Source organism: Nicotiana tomentosiformis, chromosome 5 (assembly GCF_000390325.3).
Source record: "Nicotiana tomentosiformis chromosome 5, ASM39032v3, whole genome shotgun sequence".
NCBI classification, from domain to species: domain Eukaryota; kingdom Viridiplantae; phylum Streptophyta; class Magnoliopsida; order Solanales; family Solanaceae; genus Nicotiana; species Nicotiana tomentosiformis.
In genome coordinates this window covers 106,817,255-106,835,135 of record NC_090816.1, presented here as the reverse complement: position 1 = coordinate 106,835,135, position 17,881 = coordinate 106,817,255, and the positions used below count along the sequence as shown (strand labels likewise).

At 37.6% G+C, this 17,881-nt stretch overlaps 1 protein-coding gene and 1 long non-coding RNA gene across 2 annotated transcripts; one reads left to right on the top strand and one right to left on the bottom strand.

The window, feature by feature from the left end:
- Nucleotides 1-2,329: 2,329 nt before the first annotated feature.
- Nucleotides 2,330-4,066, bottom strand: LOC138891824 (uncharacterized). The gene is made up of 3 exons (XR_011408157.1): nt 3,913-4,066; nt 3,104-3,152; nt 2,330-2,389 (listed from the first exon to the last, which is right to left on the bottom strand). It is a non-coding gene; the product is annotated as an uncharacterized lncRNA (long non-coding RNA).
- Nucleotides 4,067-9,317: 5,251 nt separating this feature from the next.
- Nucleotides 9,318-9,804, top strand: LOC138892953 (uncharacterized). The gene is made up of 2 exons (XM_070176714.1): nt 9,318-9,418; nt 9,489-9,804. Exons 1-2 carry the CDS (start codon nt 9,318-9,320, stop codon nt 9,802-9,804), a joined length of 417 nt encoding a protein of 138 aa, XP_070032815.1.
- Nucleotides 9,805-17,881: the final 8,077 nt, after the last annotated feature.

Sequence of the window (17,881 nt, the reverse complement as noted above, 5' to 3'; positions counted from 1 at the left end):
TATTTAATTATGTGTTCAACATGCTCCTCACGTGCGGGCTTGATTCTTTTTTATGAACCAAGCACGTGAAATATTTTTTTGATATTGGGTGGCGGTGAGACTCAAACCCATGACCTATGCCTATTCTGATACCATGTTGAAGTGTGTGACCATCTCATTTAAAAGTTTAAGCTGTTGGAGAAAACATATTTTTATTTATTTAATTATGGCTTCAACATATTTAATTCTATAAATTGATGAATCAAAATATTAAAATGTATTATTATTAGAACTTAGGCTAATTGCATTTTTCTTTACCATATTTTGTTCTATAAGAAAAAAGAAAAAGATTTCAAAAAATTCACTTTTAATAAAAATAAACACTATGGTCCAAATCCTTCAGACGAAGAAAAAAGAAACCACTCGAGAACAAAGTTTCCATCAAAAGATAGTAATAATATAATTAAAAGAAAAACATATGTATGAAATGTTGATTGCTGCTTAATATTTCTCTTTCAAGACAAAAAATTATTGTTCGATATTTATATCGTATGCTTTTCATTTCCAATTTTAAATAAAGCAACATCATTTTTTACTCTACATTTGGCTAAAAGAAACGGCACCAAGGCGAGCAATAGAAGCCATAATATAAAGATGTTAAAGTAACTGCCTAAACTCTAATGAAATAGATGGTCATAAATAAGGAGAAAATAATCGAATTAACCTTAAGCTACATTTCTTGCTTTAGGAGACCACCGTTCGCCTTTCATAGGCCATATTTATATTTTTTTGATATATTTCTCTTTTTGTTGTAAGATTATACTTTGTTATTTTTCGTATTACATCTGATTATATAATAATAATAAGTTTACCTTAATAAACATATAACTTTTTATGTCATATTTTAATCTAGAAAATCAAGTTTAAATTGTTTTTTTTAATAAGGATGCAAAGCGCAAATAACGAGGTAATTCCTATAAGAAAGGTCCAAACCCATGCCAATGAATGATCTTACTTTCCCACCTACTGCAAAATAATCAACAACCTCATTTACCTCCTTAAAAAATATGCTGTAGAGGAGGACTCTCCATTGCTCGCATCAGTATCAGTTTAAATTGTACTGAGAGCATAAATTCTTTTTAACACTATCTATCTATCTAATTTAATTTCTAACAAAATCTGTATATCTTATATTCAAAACGTATTACAAAGAATTGTAGCACGTGATAGTAATAGAGAATCGAGCTGAGTTGTATACGCAATTTACGTTAACTGAAGCAAATTATATAGAAGACCACTAACGCAAAAGGTTAGTAATTAATTGTTTTTATATTTCTTGTTAGATTCTTTTTTTAAAGAGAAATGAATAAACAAATACGGAGTACTACATTTAAAAAAAAAAAAATATGTACAAACACTTAAAATAGGAAAATTTCAATTTTATCATATTTCTAAGATTTCCTTTTTTGAAGGAACTGAAAGTGTGTTTCTTACAGGTGACAGTATGACATTAAATACTGAAATGCCTTTAAAAACATAAAATATAAAACAAGCATATCAATAACACAAACCAGTCTAATTAGAATAAAGTTCACAAGCTAGAGTTGCTACGCATGCAAATTGGATAACAACCAACTTTACAGCCAAATTTATTTTCTGAAAATAAAAACAAATAATTAAACTCTCGAATCTGTCGAGAATTTTTATTTATTATCCTCTCTCTGAATCGTCATGGGATTCTTCTTGCCTTGCAGAAGTAGCTCCTAAAGGTGACACTTGCATTTGCACCGTTTCTTGACACTGGAAATAAAATAAAATTACTATTATTAAAAAAAAATAAAAAATTATGTTTGATAATAAATGATTTTTAACAAGTAAAACAAGGAAGTTATTATCAAGAAATGAAAACAATGAGATTCAAACCCAAGCATCCTTTCTGCACGAAGCAGCTCCTGCTTAATTTGATTCACCTCTCTTTGCATCGACTGTGAGAGAGGAAAAAGGAAAATATATAATTATATGACGAATATGTAAAGTTAATAGAGTTTACAATTATTGTTTAGAAAATGGAAAGAATTTGTGCAAGTATAATAGTTAATTACCTCAAGCCTAGAGTTGAATTATGATGCATGTAAGTTGAGACATGATAAAAGAAAATAGAAAATATGTTATTAATTAGTATCAGACTTGGTACAAATACATGGAATATAATTAAACATGGCAAAAGAAATGGAATATTATTAGTCTTTTTGGCATCTACACTGTAGATTTCATATTCAATACTCCTATATTTTTAATGCACAATTTTATTTAACAAATAAATTAAGTGTGTGTGTGAGAGAGAGAGAGACCAGGCCCGTCTTGCAAGTCGAAACATAAGTGCATGTTGTGACATCATCTGGAAAATCGCCTGTTGATGTTTGTATAACAGAAATTAGATTAAAAGAAATGCACATAAGACAATATCCACCGACCATTTTCTTTGCAAATGAGACCATTGACGTTAAAAAGACTTGATTTTATGAAAAAAAATGTATTCTTAAAGAATTGTCCAAGTAAATATGATTTGTAAATCGTGTTTATTATAAGCTTAGCATCACAAAACTGTTTTAGGAATAGACCTCAAAATACATATTTAGTTGTCAAACTTTAGGTTCTAAGCGATTTTGTAAATGATGAGTCTAAAACATGGGTTTTTCCATAATGGCAATAAGAAAGCTAATAACCAAATTAATGAACAACAATATATATCCATAATGTAGTCTTTCAGTGATTTCTGTTTAGGGGAGATTACTCTTTCAAATTTTTTTATTTTCTCTTTTTATATTAGTGATGAATCATATGTAGGTCGATTGACCAAATCATCATGTCATATATTTATTATGCCTAGTATAGTATAAAAGAAAAACTAAATTAATGACCAAGGTAAAATTTAATATGTCTACGAGTTAAATATCGCCATCTTTGGAAAATAAGATCACCTATTATTAATAACCAAAGTCAGTCAAGGTAAAGATTAACGTGTGGACAAGCTAAATATTGTTATATGTCGAATTGTTTTTTTTGTTGATGAAAACAGAAAAACTAATAACAAAATCAATGACTAGCTAGTAAAAGATTTGACCTGTCTGCGACGTGATTCAGTGGTGTGGTCAACATTGCTGCTGGTAATGCTACAACATAAGTAGAACAAAATCAAAGGAAGGTTAATCCAAAAAATCAAGTGAATATTTTTTTGTTACGTACGTAATACACCAAACCCCGTCATTGAAAAGAAAAAGACACAACCACACCATACAAGACCATCCTCTTAATTACTCAACCATTAACTGTGATTTGTGACATCACATGCACCTGACTTATTTTGAGGTATTGATTTATAATTCCTCTGGTCGTTTTTATCTGTCGTTCAAGGTTTTAACTCACCCATTAAAAAGATTCTTTAATAACATTAATTATAAGACATTGATTATTTCAAACTTAGCAAGAAAATTAAGTCGGTGATTATGATCTATACAAATAACCTGAAGACAGAGAAACGAAGATACAAAGAAATAAGTCATTCTGAAATACAAATGATTGAATAGCTTCTAAAATTAGAAGATCACTTGCTTATTTTAAAATCTAGAAAAATCATTCCCTATTCAGTTGATAGATCCTTTTGCATGGCGTTTGAAAACTTAAATCAACAAAAGGATAGATTGTCAACCCACACCACACACACCCCACAAGATTTAAATGGAAAAAAGAAAATAATAAGAAACATAAATAACGAAGAATTGAAGAAAAGGAAACTTCAAGTGGGGTGAAACCGTAGATTTGTATACTCTCTTATTTCTTCTTCTTTTCTTTCGTGATAGGGTTATTAAAAAAAGGACGCACAAAGCATCACGTGTTCCGCGATAGGGTCACTAAAAGGTAAAAATGGCTCACCTTGAATGATCAGTGGCAGTGTTGCTTGAATGAGCAGAAGAAGCTCCATTCTCAATCTCCTTGATAGCCATTGCGTAAAAGCACCAAACAGAAGAACAAAACTATTAAAATTAAGAATGAGAACTGAACTGAACTCTCTCTTTCTCTAGTTTAGATCTAGTGCTTTGATAGAAGAAATGCAGGAAAATGAGCAGATTTATAGGAACTTTTTTCTAGTGGTGTTCTGTTAATTCACATTCAGCAAATTTGTACCAACTTGAAGTGAGTGACGTTTGGGTTTGCATGTATGAGTTTTTCTTTCTTGCATGAATTTAACAAGTGTTGTTTACTCTTTAGAAACTTGTCGGTAATGCATCACATGAAACCTTCTTCTCAGAAATTTTTTGATCTCTTTACCCTCACTGAAAAAGAAAGAAAATAAAGTGTTTTGAGGACAAAATGCCACGACTTTTTTGGCGTTTTCGTTCTCTCTTTAGTATCACTCTTAACATGGAATAAGTAGTTTGAAGAAAAGTTTACCTTCTAGGGATAGAGTTGTTATGTTGTCATGTTTCCGTAGCTAATTAAAATGATAGGTCCATTGTACTTGTGTAGTCATGATATCTCTATTACTCATAAATGATTAATGCTCATACTATTCAATTTCGCAAGATCTAGTACTTTAGATAGTGTGATTGACAAAAGGAAATACACATTGAAGTACAATATGATAAAAACTTATACATGCATGGAATAGTTGAAATGGAGAGAAGGAAAGGATCTTTATGCAAATAAATGATTTTCCATTTTTTTGTGTGTGTTGTGAACCGTATATGATAACAAGATTAAGTAGATGTTTAATATACTATAGATTCCACTAAAATTAGGGTATAAAATAAAAAGAAGTTATGTTAACTTGAGGACAATATTCACCTTTTATTGTTTTAATTTACTTTTGTCGCGCATAGTACGACGACTGTTCTCGTGTGCCCTAAAGTGACATTTATCATTTAGTACGTAATAAGTACATTCCGATGCCAACAGTTGTACTCATACGTCGGTTGTTTTCGTGTGCTTTCAAATGACGTATAATTTCTGGTAATAAATATATTTGGAAGATGTCAATAACAACGATTCTAACTATAAAAGAGAGAAAGATAGCCTGACTTCAAGATTAAGGTTTTAATTTAGGAAATTATAAAAGCAAAATACATATATATAAAATCCCTTACCACCGACCTATTTGATTAGTTTAGGTTAAGTACCTACGTGACTAATAATCTTCTTAATTACAATCGTTATATACGTTCATATAACATCGCGGCTAAATATGTACCGATCATTATAACCTTTGATATATGTGCATTCATATTCATATTTCTCCTTCAAGTTGGAGGATGAAGAGTGTTCAATGCTTCCTGTTGAGCTAAGCTAAAATTGATTTTGATGATCAATAAGCAGTGATTAAAGAACCAAGCCTCTTAATGATGTTTGTCGCCCTTATAAATAAGGATAATGATTTGTTAAGCTGATGTCAAAGAACCAGGTCCCTTGGAGTAAGTTGATCAGGAGCTGCAAACTGATTCCTAATGCAAGTAGTATTCCTTGAAAGATTTATTTGGTGAGCTACTAATATTATATCAGCCGGAGAAATTTGTGGTCAATAAAGATTCATTAATTGTTACACTGCATTAAAGAAATAAGGTTGTTAAGTTGGAGATATTTAAGAAAACCTAAGTCATATTGGGATTGTTTTCCTTAATCAAATTATTCTAGGTATTGGAGAAAAAATTGGAGAAGTTTACGGCCAACCTCACTCGTATTGTAATGGCCCGGTCGGTCGTTTTGAGTATTATAGCCCCATTCCCCAATTTATTACTTATTCTACGTTTGTTTGTTGGTATGTGACTTGTCGGGGTGGTTGGTTTGATTCCAGAGATATTTAGGAATGAATTGGGACATTTAGTCCTGAGGTTAGAAGCCTAAGTTGGAAGAGTTGACCAGATGTTGACTGATGTGCATGTAAATAACTACGGAATAGAGTTTTGATAGTTTTGATAGCTCCGTATAGTAATTTTGGACTTAAGAGTGTGTCCGGATATCGATTTGGAGGTCCGTATATGATTTTGGCTTGACCTAATGAAAGTTGGAAAAGTTAAAGTTTGGAGAGTTGAGAAGTTTGACCGAGAGTTGACTTTATTGATACGTGCTTATATTTTGGTTCCGAAAGTTACAATAGGTCAGTTGTGTCATTTATGATTTGTGTACAAAATTTTAGGTTAATCGGAGTTGGTTTGTTAGGTTTCAATATCGATTGTAGAAGTTAGAAATCCATTAGTTTCATTAGGCTTGAATTGGGGTGCGATTTGTGTTTTTGATGTTATTTGAGGCCTTGACTAAGTTTGTATGATATTTTTGGACGGGTTGTTATGTTTGGATGGGGTCCCGAGGGCCTCGAGTATGATTCAGATTGAAAACAGATTGAATTTTTGACTTGTGTTATTGCTGGTGCGATCAAACCTGGTGCAACCGCACCGCGTGAATTTGGCCATAGGTGCGGAGCCGCAGAAGCGGCCAAAGGGGTCGCAGATACGGTTCTGGGCGAGTTGGGGTGTTTGCTCAGGTACGAGAAAGATTCCACATATACGAGCTCGCAGATGTAGAAAGGAGGTCGGAGTGGTAGGTCCGCAGAATCAGACAGTTTTGCACAGAAACGCACCCGCTAGTGCGAGCAAGGGATCGCAGAAGCGGTTGGTCGGGCCATGAGTGACTTCCCTAAATTGGTGAAAGTGCTCGCAGGTGCAAAATGTCTGGCATAATGCATAAAGACGAGGGTTAGAGTATTTTCTTCATTTTTGGACTTTGGGAGCTCGGATTAAGGCGGTTTTTGAAGGGGTTTTCACTAGATTTCAAGAGGTAAGTGATTTTTGATCACTTTAGTCCATGTATTTTGAATGCCCATTGATTATTTCACATATTTGCCATGAATCTAAGTTAAAGTTTGGGGTATTTTTGAACCATATATTGGAGAGTAAGATTTGGAAATTTGAGTGTCGATTTGTGGTCGGAATTGAATAATTTTGGTATGGCTGGACTTGTTGTTGAATGGCTGTTCAGATTTTATAAATTTTGTCGAGATTCAAGACATGGGCCCGGGGTTGACTTTTTGAATTTAGTTAAAGAACTTAGCTTTATCGTATGTAATCAATTTCAATATCTTGTATTGATTGTATTAAGTTGATTGTGGCTAGATTCTAGTCGTTTGGAGGTCGATTCGCGAGACAAGGGCTTGTTGGAGTTATGATTTACGTGGGTTGAGGTAAGTAACACATCTAAACTTGGTACTGAGGGTATGAATCCCTTAACTACGTGTTATGTGGTTGGTGTTGAGGTGACGGGCGTGTGGGCGTGCACCGTGGTAAATATATATGACTCAGTTGATCCCGTGGTACCGTGTAGTTATCAAACCTTATTGCTATTCATGTAACCCCTATATGTTAGAGTAATTGAGTTGCGATCCATGTTAGAAAATTATGTTTAGGCTATATGCTTATTCCGTTGGGACCCGCTGAGGTCATTTCTGCTATTGAATTATTTGCTTAAATTATAATTATGTACTCACAATCATCATTTGCATATCATATCTCCGTCTCTGCTATTATTTATTATTACATCATATTATCATTGTTTGGGCTGATTGGCATGAGATTTCTGAGCCCGAGGGACTAGAGAGATTGATGACTAAGTTGGGGGCCCGAGAGCCGTGTTGTGAGTGAGGTTGTGGATCAGGCTGCACGGTGCAACATGCCTTCTTGGCTTTATATATATATATATTATTATTTTGGATCGGGCTGCATGATGCAACATACCTTATCTATTATTATGGGATTAGGCTGCACATTGCAGTAGGCCATATTGGCTTTATATTAGCGCCTGGGCAGGATCCGCCCCTCCGGAGTTTGACATACCAGCAGCGAGCGCAAGTACCGTACAGTGCTGAGTAATTGAATGTGCTGAGTGGTTGAGTATGATGAATGAGAGTGGGAGACATTGATATTGATTACTCAGAGAGAGTGAGTACATAGATTTATCATTGTGATGCATTGCATTTGATATGCATATTTGGCATGTAGGCATAGAGATGTGACATTCCTCATGCTAGTTATAGTTGGCATATTTTATCAGTGTTGAGCTTAAACTGTTAAACGTAAAACCATGTCTATATTTCTGTACTATGTACGAATCAATCATGGGATTTGTTTGAGTTATTACCCTCACTTCCCTGTTATACCTGTACTGTTATTATCTGGATTTGGACTGTACCTTTCTGAGCTCATCACTGCTTTCAGTCTAAGGTTAGTCCTGTTACTTATTGAGTACATTGGGTCGGTTATACTCATACTACACTTTATACTTCATGTGCAGATCCAGGTACATCTGGACCCGGTGGTTGCTAGACTTGGAGCAGTACCTGCTTGGAGACTATTGGGGTAGCTGCTATGATATCCGCAAACCTCGACTCTCCTTCTTTTTAGTTTATTTAGCACTGTTCTATCTTTCTAGACAATTGTATTAGGAGTGTTGACACTTACTAGCTCATGTACTCGGCGACACCCGGATTTTGGGAGATCTTATAGTTGAGTCGCAGTTGTTCTTATCGATTATCTCTGATATTTTTCAATGTTAACCCTATTACATCATATTTTTAATTTAAATGAGTAGTTAATTTGTGATTGTCGGCTTGCCTAGTACTTTGATAGGTGCCATCACAGCATGTTGAGAGTTGGGTCATGAGAAGTTGGTATCAGAGCCTAGGTTACATAGGTTTCACAAGTCATGTGCAGGTTTAGTGGAGCCTTGCGGATCAGTACAAAGACATCTATACTTATTTTTGAGAGGCTACTGAACTGTTAGGGAACTTCACTTTCTTGTATTCTTGTTGTACGAATTTGTTGATTCCAAAAACTAAACTTCTACTATTATATTCTTTCACTGATGGTGAGGACACATGCCGCTGGATCGGGAGGAAGACCACCAGTACTACCAGCTAGGGCCGTGAGAGGTCGGGGCTGTGGTAGATGTCAAGATGCAGCCGTACAATAGCTAGAGCACCACCTGTGGAGCCACCGGTTGCTCTAGATGAGGAGGAGATACCAGATGTGGTTGAACCGGTGGGACCAACTCAGGCACCCGTTATGTCCATTGTGATTCCAGGCCCTTAGGAGGATTTGGCCTAGATATTGAGTGTATGCACTAGCCTTGCTTAGGAGATTTCAGTTCAGGCCACACCAGCCACTTCTCAGGCCGGGGGAGGTGCTCATACTCCCGCCGCTCATACTCCTGAGCAGGTGGTTCAAGGACTTCAGACATCGGGGGTACTACCAGCCCAGCCAATTGTAGTTGCTCAGGCCTAGGTGGGTACCCCTATGAGTGAAGAGGAGCAGAAAAGGCTAGAGCTGTTTAGGAGGCTTAGGCCTCCATCATTCAGTGGGGATGAGTCGGAGGATGCTCAGGATTTCTTAGACAGGTGCCATCGGATCTCATTTATTACTTTTCAGCTATCCAAAAAAATGGTGGGAGGCCTATGAGTTGAGCAGGCCAACCGGCGCTGCACCACTTACGTGGTATGAGTTCTTAGCTCTCTTCTTAGAGAAGTTTGTTCCACATACCCGTATGGAGGAGTTGCGTAGGCAGTTTGAGCAGCTACGCCAAGAGGGCATGTCAGTGACCCAATATGTGATGAGATTTTCAGAGTTGGCTCATCACGCAATTTGGTTGGTTCCCACAGAGAGGGAGAGGATTAAGAGGTTCACTGATGGCCTCAACTATGGACTGCGCTTCGTCATGACCCAGGAGATTGCATCAGGTACTATGTTTGATGATGTGGTTGATATTGCTAGGCGGCTACAATAGGTTCGTAGTCAGGAGCGTGAGGAGAGGGATGCCAAGAGGCCTCATGGTTTGGGTGGTTTCAGCAGTGTTTCTTCTGGAGGACAGTCCCACCACAACAGGGGTCTCCCTTATAGGCCCGCTTAGATGGCTCGTTCGGTTCATCATAGTGTATCAACTAGCCATGGTTCATATAGTACTAGGTTCTTCTAGAAGTTCTTGGGGTCCGATTCAGTCTCCATCACCATTGACGGATTAGAGTTGCTACGAGTATGGAGAGTTTGGTCATGTGAGGAGGTATTGTCCCCGTATCTTGGGAGTCTAATTTAGTAGAGGGGTCAGGTTATGACTTCCACACCAGTTACTTCTCCACCCGCTCAGCTAGCTCGGGGTGGGGCTCCGACAGCTAGAGGTTTCCCTAGAGGGGAAGGCCGATCAGGTGGCGGTCAGGCTCGATGCTATGCTTTTCCCACCAAGCCAGATGTCGTTGCTTCATACATAGTGATCATAGGTATTGTCTCGGTATGCCATGAGGATGCTTCCATATTATCTGACCCTGTTTCCACTTATTCATATGTATCAACGTATTTTTCTCGTTATTTGGATATTCCCCATGAGTCCTTAGTTTCGCTTGTTCATGTATCTACGCCGGTGGACGATCCTATTGTTATGGACCGTGTGCATCGGTCGTGTGTAGTGAACATCGGGGGATTGGAGACAAGAGTTGATATCTTATTGCTTAGTATGGTTGATTTTAAATTCTACGCATGGATTGGTTATTTCCATGTCATGCTATTCTAGATTGTCACGCTAAGACCGTGATGTTAGCGATGCCAGATTGACTAAGATTGAGTGGAGAGGTTCTCTAGACTATGTTCCCAGCAGGGTGATTTCATATTTGAAGGCCCAATGGATTGTTGGTAATGGTTGTCTGGCCTGTCTGGCCTTTGAGAGGGTTGTTGATGCTGATGCTCCTACTATTGATTCTATTCCGGTAGTGCGAGACTTTTCGGATGTGTTTCCTGCAGACCTACCGAGCATGCTACCCGGCAGGGACATTGATTTTGGTATTGACTTGGTGCCGAACACTCAACCCATATCTATTCTTCCATATCATATGGCATCAGCAGAGTTGAAGGAATTGAAAGAGCGATTTCAAGAGCTTCTCGATAAGGGGTTCATTAGGCCTAATGTGTCAACTTAGGTTTGCATGTATGGGTTTTTCTTTCTTGCATGAATTTAACAAGTGTTGTTTACTCTTTAGAAACTTGTTGGTAATGCATCACATGAAACCTTCTTCTCAATATTTTTTGATCTCTTTACCCTCACTGAAATAGAAAGAAAATAAAGTGTTTTGAGGACAAAATGCCACGACTTTTTTGGCATTTTCGTTCTCACCTTAGTATCATTCTTAACATGGAATAAGTAGTTTGAAGAAAAGTTTACCTTTTAGGGATAGAGTTGTCATGTTGTCATGTTTCCGTAGCTAATTAGAATGATAGGTCCATGGTAACTATGTAGTCAGTGATATCTCTATTGCTCATAAATGATTAATGCTCATACTATTCAATTTCGCAAGATCTAGTACTTTAGATAGTGTGATTGACAAAAGGAAATACACATTGAAGTGCATATGATAAATACTTATACATGCATGGAATAGTTGAAATGGAGAGAAGGAAAGGATCTTTATGCAAATAAATGGTTTTCCATTTTTTTTTGTGTGTTGTGAACCGTATATGATAACAAGATTAAGTAGATGTTTAATATACTATAGATTCCACTAAAATTAGGGTATAAAATAAAAAGAAGTTATGTTAACTTGAGGACAATTTTCACCTTTTATTGTTTTAATTTACTTTTGTCGCGCATAGTACGACGACTGTTCTCGTGTGCCCTAAAGTGACATTTATCATTTAGTACGTAATAAGTACATTCCGATGCCAAGAATTGTACTCATACGTCGATTGTTCACGTGTGCTTTTAAATGACGTATAATTTCTGGTAATAAGTATATTTGGAAGATGTCAATAACGACGATTCTAACTATAAAAGAGAGAAAGTAGCCTGACTTTCAGATTAGGGTTTTAATTTAGGAAATTGTAAAAGCAAAATACATATATACAAAATCCCTTACCACCGACCTATTTGATTAGTTTAGGTTAAGTACCTACGTGACTAATAATCTTCTTAATTACAATCGTTATATACGTTCATATAACATCGCGGCTAAATATGTACCGATCATTATAACCTTTGATATATGTGCATTCATATTCATATTTCCCCTTCAAGTTGGAGGATGAAGAATGTTCAATGCTTCCTATTGAGTTGAGCTAAAATTGATTTTGATGATCAATAAGCAGTGATTAAAGAACCAAGCCTCTTAATGATGTTTGTCGCCCTTATAAATAAGGATAATGATTTGTTAAGCTGATGTCAAAGAACCAGGTCCCTTGGAGTAAGTTGATCAGGAGCTGCAAACTGATTCCTAACGCAAGTAGGATTCCTTGAAAGATTTATTTGTTGAGCTACTAATATTATATCAGTCGAAGAAATTTGTGGTCAATAAGGATTCATTAATTGTTACACTACATTAAAGAAATAAGGCTGTTAAGTTGGAGATATTTAAGAAAACCTAAGTCATATTGGGATTGGTTTCCTTAATCAAATTATTCTAGGTATTGGAGCAAAATTTGGAGAAGTTTACGGCCAGCCTCACTCCTATTATAACGGTTCGGTCGGTCATTTTGAGTATCATTGCCCCATTCCCCCATTTATTACTTATTCTATGTTCGTTTGTTGGTATGTGACTTGTCGGGGTGGTTGGTTTGATTCCAGAGATATTTAGGAATGAATTGGGACATTTAATACTGAGGTTAGAAGCCTAAGTTGGAAGAGTTGACCGGATGTTGACTGATGTGCATGTAAATAACTACGGAATAGAGTTTTGATAGTTTTGATAGCTCCGTATGGTGATTTTGGACTTAGGAGTGTGTCTAGATATCAATTTGAAGGTCCGTAAGTGGTTTTGGCTAGAATTGGTGAAAGTTGGAAAAGTTAAAGTTTGGAAAAATGAGAAGTTTGACCGAGAGTTGACTTTGTTAATACTGGCTTAGATTTTGGTTCCGAAAGTTAGAATAGGTCAGTTGTGTAATTTATGACTTGTGTGTAAAATTTGAGATTAATCGGAGTTGGTTGAGCGGTAAGATAGTGCTAGCTAGCGTAATTCGGGAGAATATATCTAGTAAATTATTGTAGTTGCTTGGAAGAGAATTACGGCAAATAAAGTGATCACGATCAGTAGAAAATACCTAGGAAAAATTATAGAAGACATAGTGTGAAGGATTCCGATAATTTGGAAAAATCATAACTTTAGGCCTCCACAATCTTGTCTCAAATTCTTAGCATCTATAGTTGTTAATTTACTACTTTAATTTGTTAGTTAATTTGTTAGACGGAAAAATCTTAATATTTATAACTTAGAAATTATTCGGGCTTGTTTTCTTAGTGATAGTGAATAGTTGTAGCTAAACCTTAGTTCTGTGTGGGATTCGACTCCGGACTCTTAGATCGGATTATATTTACGGCGACCACTTAGTCATTTTTATAAGGCATAGTTGGGCGTGATCACCCATCTTGATAAACTGTTAGGGTGGATGCAGAGTGTCAACCCTCTGTAACGATCTGGCCAGTCGTTTTACTTTCTAGGTCCCCGTTCCCCTAAATAAGACTCCTCGTAGGTGCTTTTATTATTTTATGACTCGCGAGGATAGTTAGTTTGGGATTTTGAGGGGTTCGGGTTAAAGTCGGAACACTCAATTCCTTAGTTGGCTTTTAAAAGGCTAATTTTGACTTTGGACAATATTTTGAGTAAACGACATCGGAACAGGGATTTGACGGTTCCAATAGATTCGTATGATGATTTTAGAATTGGGCGTATGTTCGGATAGGGTTTTGGATGACCCGGGAGCGTTTCAGCGCTTAAGATTGAAAGTTTGCTTATTGAATGGTTAAAGTTCCTTAACTTTGGTTTGGAGTAGGTTTTTGGTGTTTCCAAGGTCCGTTTGGGATTTCGAGATGGGTAATAGTGTCACGGCCCAATTCCAATTTAAGCGGTGATGGCGCCTAACACCATTGTCACGCAAGCCGACACTAATCAAAATAGTGGCTTTCCGTTTTAAATAAATTTACTAAGTGGATACATTTCCTTATTTGTTGAAAAGATTTAGAAATTTGCAAATGAGACATAATTAAACGAGAATAACAAGTACTAATCAAAATAAAGTAAACAAATCCAAAATCATAAGTCTACTAGAGTACGTGCCAAGACCTGATGTCACAAGTATGTGGGCAATCTAGTAGAATATACAAAAGAGTACTAGCCTACTGTCTGAAAGGAAATAGAAAGAACAATAGAGCATAAGAGAGACCCTAGCTACTACATAACGGCTTGGAAGGCAGCTCACCGTGAAGTCTCGAGATGGGGATCAAAACTGCGCACCAGATTGGTAACCAGATGCACCTGCCTCAGATCCTGTACAATTAAGTACAAAAGTGTAGCGTGAGTACATAAAACAACATGTACCCAGTAAGTATCCCGCCTAACCTCGAAGAAGTAGTGACGAGGGGTCGACTTCGACACTTACTAGGGTTAATAACATGATAATATGAGATTCTAATTAAGCATGGTATACAACAATAAGACTTAGGACAAGAATTTAACTGGTCAAGAAATCACCATATTTAAGGACTTAATCACTTGATTCCTTTAAAACATATGATCACACAAACAATGAATCCATATTAATTATGAAAGAAACTTTCAGTTCTACTATCACACACAATACCACTAAGGACGTTCGGCCCGATCTAACATAAATATACACTATGTATTGGCGAGGGTCGAACGGCGCGAACCATAGATGCATCTATTTTTCCCGCTCGTGAATCATACATGCTACACGGTCAAACATAAATTTAAGGAATTACCTTACTCGTGAATCATACATGCGATGCGGTTACACAAAGATATCACAAATTATTATAGTACTCTCCTATTCTTTTCAAAATACGACATTCAAATGAAAACCTTTAAGATCCCATTATTTTTCCTCAATTCCAACTCTTTTTGAAACATTTAATAAGCACACTCCATTCCGCCCTTCTTAAGGAAAACAATATACATAAAGCAATAACAATATCAATAAGGTATGGTGTAAGCCTAAGACTACCTGGACATAACAGGAATAGTAGCTACGTACGGACTCTCGTCACTTCGTGCGTACTTGCCCCCCACAAACAACAACACATATTAATTTAGTTCACCTATAGGGTAATTTTCCTCTTACAAGGTTAGAAAGGAGACTTACTTCGTCTCAAAGCCTACTTCCCAATTCAAGAATGCACTCAAACCTCCAAAATTGACACCAACGACTCGAAGCTAGTCAAACATTACATAAACTAATCAATCTATGCTCAAAAGTTCATAATTCCACCCTTTAAGTGATTTCCCAACCTAAATTGCAAGATTCCTAAAATTTACCCCCAGGCCCACATATTCGGATTCCGGAAATATTTAAAGAAAGTTGTTACCCATGACCTAAGGAACATAAATATATGATTATCACTAAGTTTCATGGTCAACTTCGTGGTAAAAATCTCATTCTTGTCAAACCCTAGGTTTTTCATCTAACCCATGATTTCTATTAATTTTCATGTTGAAATCTACCCAAAATTTATGTATTGAACTCACGATAGGTAGAAATTACTTACCTCCAAAAGCTAAGTGGAAATCCCTCCCAAGAAGCTCCAATAATTGCCCAAAGAGTGAGAGAAAATGAGTGAAAATGGCTTAAGTCCCGTATTAATTGAACCTCATTGCCCCAATGATTTTCGCACATGCGGTGCATAGGTCGCACCTGCGGATCCGCTTTTGCGGACCAGGTGTCCTCTTCTGCAGAGTTGGCTGGTCCGGCACGGGCTCCCACTTCTGCATAGAAGGAGCCGTATCTGCGGAATTGACTGGGCTAGCTGGGGCCTCATCTGCGGACGCTGGTCTCACACCTGCGAGCTCGCATCTATGGCTGGCCAACCGCATGTGCGGTTATGACAGAACTGGGGAGCTTCAGCTCCCGAAATCGTCCGAGCCTCGTCCGATCGACACTCGGGGGCCCCGGGCCCCGCCCTAACTTAATAACAAGTTTGGAATCACAAAATAGATTCGCTCGAACTCACGGAACGCCCGAAACAACATTAAAACCAAGAATCACACCCTAAAACCAATTGAATCAAACTTAAGAACTTCAAGTTCTTCAATTTACTTTCAATGCGCCGAAACATACCTATACTACTCGGAATGACATCAAATTTTGCGTGCAAGTCTTAAATGATACTACAGAACTATTCCCGATCTCGGAATTCCATTTGGATCTCGATATCATCAAAACCCGCTCCAAACCAAATTTTAAAGAACTTCTAAAACCTTCAAGAACCAACTTTCACTATTAGGCGCCAAAACACTCCCGGTTCATCCAAAACCCAATCCGAACATACGCCCAAATCCGAAATCACCATACGAACCTATTGGAACCGTTAAATCCCGATTCTGATGTCGTTTACTCAAAATGTTGACCGAAGTCAAACTTGGCCTTTCAAGCCAACCTTAAGGAACCAAGTGTTCCGATTTCAACCCAAACTCTTCCAAATCCCGAACCAACCATCCCCGCAAGGCATAAATCAGTAAAAGCATGTATGGGAAGTTTTATTTAGGGGAACGAAGTTCTAGAAAGAAAAACGACCGATCGAGTCGTTACATTTTCCACCTCTTAAATAAACGTTCGTCCTCGAACAGATTTAAATTCATACCTGAAGTGCTGAATAAGTGTGGATATCTGCTCCGCATGTCCTCCTCGGACTCCCAGGTCGCCTCCTCGACTGGTTGGCCCCTCCACTGAACCCTTACCGCGGAAATCCTCTTGGATATCAACTGGCGATCCTGTCTAGCAACAATAGCAATTGGCTCCTCTTCATAACCTAAACTCTCATCTAACTGAATAATGCTGAAATCTAACACATGTGACAAGTCGGCATGATATCTCCGGAGCATAGAGACGTGAAAAATTGGATGAACCCCTGATAGGTTGGGAGGTAAAGCAAGCTCATAAGCAACTTCCCCAACTCGCCTCAACACCTCAAATGGGCCTATAAAACTTGCGCTCAACTTGCCCTTATTTACGAATCTAATAATACCCTTCATCGGCAAGACCTTCAAGAGAACCTTCTCGCCGACTATAAATAATACATCGCGCGCCTTCTGACCAGCGTAACCTTTCTGTCTGGACTGTGTTGTGCGAAGTCGCTGCTGAATCAATTTTACCTTTTCCAAGGCATCCTTTACCAAATCAGTACCATATAGCTTAGCCTCGCCGGGCTCAAACCACCCGATGGGAGAACGATATCACCGGCCATATAAAGCCTCAAATAGAGCTATCTCGATGCTGGACTGGTAACTGTTGTTGTAAGCAAACTCGGCCAAAGGCAAGAACTGATCCCACTATCCCCTAAAGTCAATCATACATGCTCTTAGCATACCCTCCAATATCTGAACTGTTCGCTCTAACTGCCCGTCGATCTGAGGATGAAATGCAGTGCTGAGCTCTACACGGGTACCCAACTCATTATGTACGACTCTTTAGAAATGCGAAGTGAACTGAGGGCCTCTATCTGATAAGATAGAAATAGACACATGTGCAACTAAACTATCTCCCTGATATAAATCTGGGCTAACTTTTCTGAAGTATATGTAGTCATAATCGGAATGAAGTGTGCCGACTAGGTTAACATGTCGACAATGACCCAAACTGCATCAAACTTCTGCAAGGTCCGCAGTAACCCAACCACGAAGTCCATGGTAATGCGCTCCCATTTCCACTCAGGTATAGTCATTTACTGAAGTAGGCCACCTAGCCTCTGGTGTTCATACTTGACCTGCTGGCAATTCAGACACCTAGCCACATACTCAACTATATCTTTCTTCATCCGCTGCCACCAATAGTGCTATCTCAGGTCACGATACATCTTCGTAGCACCTGGATGAATA

Excerpts from the sequence above, each read along its gene's own strand:
- LOC138892953 (XM_070176714.1), top strand. The coding sequence starts at position 9,318 with ATGAGTGAAGAGGAGCAGAAAAGGCTAGAGCTGTTTAGGAGGCTTAGG. Across the intron at positions 9,419-9,488 it reads GCTCAGGATTTCTTAGACAG|GCCAACCGGCGCTGCACCAC; the intron begins GTGCCATCGGAT and ends TGAGTTGAGCAG.